The sequence below is a fragment of the Geotrypetes seraphini genome, chromosome 6 (assembly GCF_902459505.1).
Source record: "Geotrypetes seraphini chromosome 6, aGeoSer1.1, whole genome shotgun sequence".
Taxonomy (NCBI): Eukaryota; Metazoa; Chordata; class Amphibia; order Gymnophiona; family Dermophiidae; genus Geotrypetes; species Geotrypetes seraphini.
Genome location: NC_047089.1, coordinates 23,494,179 through 23,503,972, shown reverse-complemented (window position 1 = coordinate 23,503,972; position 9,794 = coordinate 23,494,179). Strand labels below are relative to the sequence as shown.

Genomic DNA, 9,794 nt, shown 5'->3' with positions numbered 1-9,794 from the left:
TCAGAATATGTTTGTAACAGCGCTGCTTGTGTGGCATTAGGCTATGTAGTGATCGAAAGAAAAAAACAGACCTTTGCACATTTTTGCACTATATGGTGGGTGTATGAGGAGATTCATTTCCTGCACAGTTAAGTCCATTTTTTCTACTGAATAATAGTATAGGTACAATGAAAGTAAATAGCAAAAATGTTTGAGTAGATAATTAAGGAAATCTTTTTCATATTGCTTGCTTATGGACTGGGAAAAAAGACTGTTCAAGCAAATGTCTCCAGAACTGCTTTAATGGAAAAATGTGATTTTTTTTTTTTTTAAGTACTTTGTGAAATTTATTGTTGTTGGGAAATTTATTGTTATACTTTGTTTAAACTTAAAAAGCGGTGTCATTAACAGTGAATCTAATCGAAAAATCGATTCAACAGGATGAATCGGATCGAATGAAATATTTTTCTCTGAATCGGGCAGCACTATTGGCTACCATGAGAATGGGCTACTGGGCATGATGGACCATTGGTGTGACCCAGTTAGGCTATTCTTATGTTATGTTCTCATCTGTAGGGGCCTTTGTTTTCACTTCTTATTTTAATGTATTTTTTTCCTGGGAACTTATCAGTGTTTTTTTATAATGGGAACAAAAATGGAAGAGAATTAATGTGTGTGGAATGGGGGGGGGTAACTAATTTCTTCAGCTAAATAATTCAATCCACTTCAAACAGACATAGGAGAACTCACGCACCATTCACACACCCTCCAACCAAAAACGTCAAAAGAAAAAAAACTGTTCGACAACCTCCTAGCCATTCGAGCTGCAACACTTGACCCCCAACTCTACAACCTATTGACCTCGACCACAAACTACAAAACCTTAAAAAAAGAAATAAAAACCCTTCTATTAAAAAAACACATAAAACCAAACTAACATAATCAGAACTGTCCCAAGCATCACCTGCAACTACTCCATATGTACTTCTGATGTCATGACAATTCAGACATAATTTATGTTATGTTATGTTTGGAATAATGGTTACATAAATGAGGTTCAATAAAAGAAAATTTTCTGTGGGAGCATTTGTTGGAACTTCTGTTATCCTGATTTCTTCTATCTGTGGGCTTTCTTTAGCTAACCTACTTATCTGGGGCTTTCCACTTCTGCAGCTGCCCTTTTCACGGTCCACTTTGCGCTTGCACTCTCTGGGGAGGGGGGGTTGGGTCTGGGCTTGGTGGGGTAGGTGTGTCTGGTAGTTTTGTCTGGGTGGTGGCTGGGTGTTTCTTGGGTGCTTGTTGTGCGGATTGGTGTGTCTGGTGAGCGGTCTGGGTGTTGTTGCTTGTGGGGGTTTTTTTCATTATAAAATATGGCTGAGGGTCTAGTCCGGCTTATTATTCTTGTGGGTTCTGGGGTGGGATTTGTTTGCTTGCCCCAAGTTTTGGCCTTTTGTTGTGTATTGCTATGCCTCTCATTGGCAATTTTCTCTTGGGAGAGGCTTGTTCATGCTTGTTGTTGCTGTTACTCTCATTCTGTGTTCTTTTTGATAATGTATAAGTTTCTGTACAGACCATGGTTGCTTGTCTGGACCTTTTGCCATTCTCAATAAAAATACTTTGGGAAAAAAAAAAAAAAAAAAAGAAAATTTTCACTGCCTGTTTCTATTCTGACCATTTATTCCATTTCATGGTTATTGCAAAAAAAAAAAAAAAAAAAAAAATTTTACATGAGGGGGGGGGGGGGGTGTCAAAAAATGATGGGCCCCGGGTGCCACATACCCTAGGTACGCCACTGCGATGGACCACTGGTCTGACTTAGCAGCGGGAATTCTTATGTTCTTATGACTGCCGCCAGGTGAATATCAGCTGGATAGAATATGAGAACAAATAAGAATGATATTGTTAAACCAGTGATACCCATTTTATTTTTGGTGCAATGACATAAATCCCAATTGCACTCTGGCTTTCTTCTCACTTTTCTGTGTTTATCTCATACCTTTTTGAATTTTGCTACTATTTTCGCCTCAAGCACTTCCATTGGGAAGAACATGTATCTAACTTGATGTCCAGTACGAAATATTTTTGATGGTGATCTTGAGTCTACCATGACCTAGAACATTCTTTCTTCTGGGGAAAAAAAGGTTATATTCTTATGCATATACATTAATTTTAGAGATAAAGAAATATTTTCAAGAGGAAAATAGTTACTAGGAAAATAAACAAGAAAAGAATAGTCTGAAAGAGTGATTTTTACACCAATAAATAACATAAATATAAAAAATTATTTTATTTTTAAACTAACTGCAGTACATTAAAACAAGGAAATGTAAATGCAAAGATCCAGCTGTTGACAATGTTAACATAAATTTGAGCATCGGACATTGATCACACGAAGTCTAGAGCGGCATATACATTAATTCAACTGTTCAAATATTTTCCCACACTGGTACCTAGTCTTCATTCTGATGATGCTCTGCACTCAGTTCAAAATGGGATCAACAATTTTATGCAATTGGAAAATAATCTTGGCCTATCAGATAATATCATTCATTCAAAAGCAAGTAAAACACGGGTCAGCATTATAAATGTTTCCACAACTGATACCTTCTCACTCGATTAACAGTTGGACAAGTTAGAGCATTGCTACTAGATTACATCCTATTAATCAGGAACGGTCGAGACATAGCGCGAATCTGTGGTCTCTCCACTAAGTGTATGCATCTGTCCTTAACATCCTCCAAGTATTTCAGCAAGCAACAGTCCAAGAGGTCAAAACAATACTCATGTTAAGAAAACCACAATATTCAGCCAGTGGAAATAATAGTTTCTTTTTCAAATGATTTGATGATTCTCGAAACACCATCCTTTCTTAGAAATAAATAAAAATAAATACATAATGAATCACATTATCCAAGACAGGTACCTTAGCATTCGTTCGAATTGTAGTATATTTCTTCCAACAACTTAGCTATCCTTTAAGATATGAGAAGCCCCTCTCTGATTTTTAAAGCAGAGCATCAATGTGGCGACAACTTTGAGCTAGAACTATACACTTGGGGGGGGGGGCATCTTAGAAGACTTCAAAGGCATTTGTGCATTTAGGGGCCTTTTTACGAAGGCACGCTAGCTGTTTTAGCTAACGTGTCCATTATAGTCTATAGCGCGCCTTAGTAAAAGGACCCCTTAATAACCATGTACTTGTGTTTTGAGATACAATTCAATCCAAACAAAAAATGTTTGCTTTTCAGAAGAGGTTCCATGAGCAAATTCATGTTTTAAGTAATCTTTAGAGTTGGTAGTGAATACACAGCATTGAATTTAAGTATATATATATTGCAGGACAATTTTGATGGATTTTTGGGGCCCAAAAGGCCTCTCATAAAATTATGCCACAAATTACACACAGTAAGAAGAAGGAAAATACACTTTTACGAGACCTTCATGTAGACCTAATTGGGGCTATAGTTTGGATGGGCTGAGAAAGTACATATGTGGTTTATAAACCAGGCACCTATGCAAGTACTTTCTTTTATTTATTTGAATTTCACTTATACATATGCCTCCTTGAAAAATAGTTTAATGTAATTACTCCTAATAGAGATACAGCACGTGTTTCTCTGCATCAGGTGATGATAGATTAGGGCATCTTAACCAGGCTCAAATTAAATGTACATGTGTAGTTTTGGTGCTTATCCCTGGGAATAGCAACATGGAACCTTGCTGCTCTTTGGGATTCTTCCAGGTACGTTTGACCTGGATTGGCCATTGTTGGAAGCAGGATACTGGGCCACATAGACCACTGGCCTAGTCCAGTATGGCTATTCTTATGTTCTTGTTTTTGGAGGATATTTTATAAGGACATAGGAGTGTTGTGTGTTTTTATAAAATATGCCTGGGGCATCTGACCTAGACAAACTGTTAAAAAAATTGCCCTCTTGTGATAAAGAAAAATAAGCCCTCACCATTGAATTACTAAGGAATGGACTCCCCAAAAGACTGGTAATAAATTGACTGCCTCTGATTTTTTTTTTTCTCTCAATTTATTCATAGCGTATCTCTGGCTGCAGATATCAAAGTTCCAAATTCTTTGGCTCTGTGCCTTCCTAGTTTACCCTTCTTCCTAGAATGTTCCCAGGATTAAGTAGAATGGAACCTTGCGGCTTTTTAAGATTCTATCAGCTATTTGTAACATAGCCTTGCCAGTGCTGGAAACAGGATACCAGTCTAGACGGATGCTTGGCCTGATCCAGTAAGGCAACTCTTAACGATCTTTTGTCTTTCTTTCAGGTTGAATCATTCAGAAGCAGAAGTCCATAGTGGGAGGAATTACACCTAGAATTTTGGAACAAACAGCCCCAGTTTCAATCCAATTCCATGTGTTCTAGTCACATCTAAGGTTGTGAATTTGGATGCCATTTAGACTTGTAGAATACTTTTGCCAAAATTTCTACGTTTTCTAAGGAATTATGTGCTGAAAGGGTAATATTAGAACTGGGCGCTTTTAAGTGTCTCCTACAGTATAAGAGCATTATGTGCTATATAGCACATGACTGCAAGGGTGGATACACATGGCCAGAGCATGAAAAGGCATGGGCACGTCTCCAAGTTAAGCACACAACCCTGGGCAAGTCACTCAAACATTCCATTGCCCCAGGCACAAAAACTATGTAAATCACTTTTGTTGTACTACAGAAAGACAGTATTTTCAAGAATCTAATACTACTACCTAATAAATGTGTAGAATACCATAAATTACACATTTTGGGTGGCACATGTAGGGACATCTATATATGCCTATCGTTGACCAGGCACAAATGGTGACACCTAAGTTTAAGTGTACCAATGCGGTATTCCATGGCGCAGTGGATGGAGCTACAGCCTCAGCACCCTGGGGTTGTGGGTTCAAATCCCGCGCTGCCCCTTGTGACCCTGGGCAAGTCACTTAATCCTCCATAGCCCCAGGCACGTTAGATAGATTGCAAGCCCACCTGGACAGATAGGGAAAATGCACTTGAGTACCTGATTGTAAAAACCGCTTAGATAACCTTGATAGGTGGTATATAAAAATCTAATAAATGGAAAAAAAAATGTATTCCATGGCAAATTTTAAGTGCACCAATGCGGTATTCCATGGCAAAATCAGGGCGCTCATATGAAGTTCTAGAACAGGTGCTCCCTGTGCAGCATTGGGGTGTCTAAATGGCGGTACCCTGTTATCGAATTGCCCACTAAGTGCTCCATTGGTTATAACATACTTTAGGATCTTGCAGGCCGGATTAAAACTTTGGCTCAAGGAGTGTCCCACTTGCTTCAAGATAATCAGTCTCTGATTAAAGAAAACCTTACACTACCAATGTAAAATAGAAGGGCTGAAGAACTCTGAGGAAAATTAATTTTAGAATTTTGAATTCCTTTTATCATGTCAATTGCAGCATGTGAGGCGTTTAAGAAATATCTACTTGAAGCGTTGGAGATCTTCTCGAAGCTTTGCCAACAATGCAAAAAAATATTATATTCCATCTAAGTAAATTATTTCTATAGGATTGGAAAGTCAATCTACAGAACAAGTATCAGTATCCATGGACAGCTTGGATCCTATAGAACAAAAATATATGGACAGCTTAATTGTTTGTCCAATTGCTTCAGACTTATTTGGATTTTACATAATGCCCTTTCTTCTGTTTTAGTGACTTTTTGCACTAGGTATGGACAGTGGCATAGAGGGAGGTAAAAGATGTCCCTCCCCTGCTCGCATATCCGTCCCCACCTGCCGCACGTGTGCCCCTCTTCCCTTCTACCTCTAGTTCGTCACAGCGAGCAACAAGAACTTCAATGAGCTCCTCGCGACTGCGTCGTCTCTCCCCCTGTCACTTTCTATGCATGGCCTCCAGAATTGACATCAGCGGGAGAGATGATGCGGTCGCTAGGAGCAGGTTGACATTGAGGTATGGGAGAAGGAGGGGAGTGTGCGTGGCAAAGGGGGCAGAGAGGAGGAGGGGTGCCAGTACCCGGGGCGGACCGCTGGGTATGGATCGAAACTTAGGAGTCCATGTACTAACCTAGGAAAATGTTCATGGGTTTGTACATATTTCTGTGAAATATAACTAGAAGATGCAGATGAACTCTTGGATCATTTACTAACTACATCAATATTTGAAATTTCCCAAGCAAATTGTCACACTTTGCCACAGCCAAGAAGTTTGCGCATTCCAGGCTGTGGCAATAACTAAAAAGATAGGTTCCGTTTGTGATGATGGCTTGCCAAAATTAAAAGGCCCACTGACCCAAACCAAAGGTCCTTGGAGTCCCTTCCCTGGGGGAACTTTTGAGCCCTAGTGGCCCATTGGGCAGGATGCCCCTAACCCTGTTCTGGGGCTAAAAAACTTCCCCTTACCAAAGCCCCTCCCTTCCCTGGAACACCACCACTTACAAAAGTAAAAAACCTGCCCTTTGCTGTAGCCCCATTCCCTAGGATCCCAACTCACCCCAAGGTGTTGCGAAGATGGAGGAATAAGCAAGTTCCATCTGGTCACTTCTAAAGGTCAGTTTTGTACTTTACTATGCAGGGACCCTTGTCCTGAAACATCTTTTTATTTTTCAAAAGAGGATCATCTTTCCTTTGTTCAAAATCATCTATATTTCCTGAAGTTCACAGATGAGCATAAAACTTTACCTGCGTCCATTAGCCTATTGGCAGGTGTTCAGTGTTTTCTTCATGTCCCATATAGACGTCTTCTTAAGTTTCAAGGGAATCATCATATTTTTGAGGAGTTTGACCAAATAAAGCAATTAGTGACGGTAAATCATCTGATTACTTTTTTAACTTGTTTGAATGTTTAATGGGTTCATAGGTGTTGTATTAGATGTTAGCCTTGTTTTTAAAATGTGTACATTGTATGTTCACTTTCCTTTAACTTTCTGTCTTCTTGGCTCCTCTAATTTTCTGGTCGAAGAGGGTTTCTCTCCTCATTTGTAGTTGTTCTGTTTTGTCACTCTTGTATTTTATCGCTTGCTCGGAGTCACTGCTTTGTAATATGTTGAATTTTGCTAGAAATAATAAACATTACATTTATAAAAAGTCTGACTGATAAAGGGGGGGGAGGCTTAATGTTTTCTTTGTTTTAACTGCTAACTGAAGTCTGAAAAAAAACTGCTGTTTCGAGAAAGCTCAATGCAGTTTTAAAAAAAAAATTTTATGATAAAAAATAGAACCTTCAGCAAAAAACATAAGGGGATACATTTTCACTTGACAAACTTAATATTTTTCTTAACCATATCTCTAGATTTACATTCCCTTCCTTCAGATCAAAATAAAGTAAAAAAAAAAAAAAAATTAAACAGTATGATGGAGTATTTTTAACTATCTCATCTTTTTATTTTGTTGAAATGAAGAGTGGAAATACCATAATACAACACTGTTCTAGAGTGTAGAGAGAGAGTTACTGTTCAAAAAAGCATAAGCCCATATCAAAGAACCAAATTATAGGCTGGGGTTTAGGGCTCCTTTTACTAAGGTGTGCTAAGCATTTTAGCGCGCTAATGCATGCATGTTAGTCTATGGACGCGTTAGCATTCAGCAAGCACATAGATTATGCTCTAAAATACTTAGCGCACCTTACTAAAACAGGGGGTTAATGCAGCGTTGGATCTTCCAAATCTCTTTTACAGTCATTCAAGTCATCCTGATACCCCTGTAATTTAGTATTCTATTAAAGGAGTTGAGTCCCACATATAACCTGTAAAACTCACATTCCATGTTGAATTTGGCCCACTGAGTTTTACTTTTTGTTGCAAGCGTGACAAGCGGGAAAAGCAACAAGGCTCTGTGGGAATCCCAGACTACACCAGCTGAAGAGAAGGCTGGTTAATTCAACATGGCATCAAACTCAGGGCACCCCCGCCTTATTCAGCAAAATCTAAAAGGGACCCGCCACCAGACATTTTGGTGATTTCAAAAATTCTCTGTGGCTCTTCCCTTAAAATGCTTGGCGACTTCTGACTGACAAAAGTTCCTCTTCATTGTACTCCCAATACAATGCTGTTGACATCTTCATGTTATAGCATCTCAAAGACACAGTACAAGAAGAAATCTCTTTGTTTAAATTTATCATAAACCCTTGCTGATAATTTTAAAAATGGCCGACACTTTGGCATACACTTACAAATAACATCTTCTAAGGTCAACTAAATGACCTTTTCAGTTATTGTGCTTTTCTTGTTTCACACTATGTGCTTCCCTGGAGGACATTTAAGCAATTAATCAATATTAAAAATTCAAATCTTTCCTAACTTCCGTCAGAAATGAAATTAATATAAAGTCTTTATCACAGTGGGAAACATTTTACAAATGTGCAATTTTAAGTAGTTTAATGCTAAAGAATCCCACAGTACTTTAAAACAGACAGAGACGGATACACACACTGAAGACTTTCACATGAGCTATCTAAAACATTTTATCTCTTTATTATTATCCCTGAAGTAATTAAATATAAAATCTGTCATGACGTCCAGCAAGTAACTTCAATAAAAAATATATAAATGATTAAATATAGCTTCCATCAATAACAGATAGTATATTTATCTGCAAAAAATACAGAGATTAATGACACCTTATAGATTAAGAAACAGATTTGCTGAAGCGTAAATTTCTGAGGACAAAATCTACTTCATCAGACTACTTGATGAAGTGGATCTCTTGTGCCCAAAAGCTTATGCCTCAAAAATCCATTAATCTACTAGATGTCACCAGCTATTGAGTTGTTTTTGCTATTACAGATGATCCAAGCTATCCCTCTGGAAATATATTTATCTGAGCTCTCTAAAGAAATCCACATAAAACTAATCTTTGCTCTAAAGGCTCTCCTATAGTGAATGCTAGTCAATTCACATTGGTCTCAACCGGCTTTCCTTATTTGCTTTTGCATATCAAAGGCAAACACATGAACAATATATGAGTGTTAGGAATATCGAAAGACTGATATAAATCAGAATGTCACATATGAAATGTGAGATTCATGGAATCATTTGAAGGATTGACTATAGAGCATAATGAGGTAAAATCAAACTTCACTGTTTAAGGACAAACGTTACCATTATGAATCCAACAAAATTGCTTATACATTAATGTCCATGTCATAGATGGGCATATAATCTGTTAACAGAATTATTGAGGCAAAATGCAGTTGATTCTAATTAATTAACTATGCTTAAAAATTTTTTAGCTTTATTTACCAGTGTATTTGAAGAAGCAGAAGATGATGCTTGAGAGTGCTAATATTTGTTACATTAGGCCCATATATTGATGTTGTCATGTCTATTTTTTTCTTTTATACATCATTCAGGGACCTGACTCAATCAAGGATCAACCGGATCGTCAACCAGAGTGATTCAGAAGCAATTTGATTCTGCTTGAGGGAGTGACTTAATTATTAAGCCACACCCTTTCTGCAGACCCTCAGTATTTTGGATTGATTACAAAAAGCATTTCATATTGAAATATTGCTGAAATGGAGCACAGGTGCTCTTCTGACAATTACATTAAAATCCAGCAAAATAACAGTGTTCACATTTAATTATAATATCGTATGGTATCTCAAGACAGCTCAGCTGGTAGTTCTGGGGGTACAATTGTGTATCTTGGATCCAGTTTTGGTATGAAATCTTTGAAGTTTCTTGATGCTTCTGTGCCAAATGTATCTAATGCCCGCCTATTCATTGTTGCAAACCTAGGAAGAAGAATAAAACTATCACAGCATGAACATATATGTAAATACATTTTTAAACTGACGACGAAAATGGTAGGAGGTTTGTGCCAA

General features: G+C 37.8%; 1 protein-coding gene across 2 annotated transcripts in view; it reads right to left on the bottom strand.

The window, feature by feature from the left end:
- Positions 1 to 2,251: 2,251 nt before the first annotated feature.
- Positions 2,252 to 9,794, bottom strand: part of TMEM135 (transmembrane protein 135) — a 342,691-nt gene continuing 335,148 nt past the window's right edge. For both annotated transcript variants that reach the window (XM_033948492.1, XM_033948491.1), the window contains one exon: positions 2,252 to 9,704. In XM_033948492.1, coding sequence (XP_033804383.1) covers positions 9,572 to 9,704 — 133 coding nt within the window. In that variant the 3' untranslated portion in view covers positions 2,252 to 9,571. The remainder of the gene's footprint in view (positions 9,705 to 9,794) is intronic.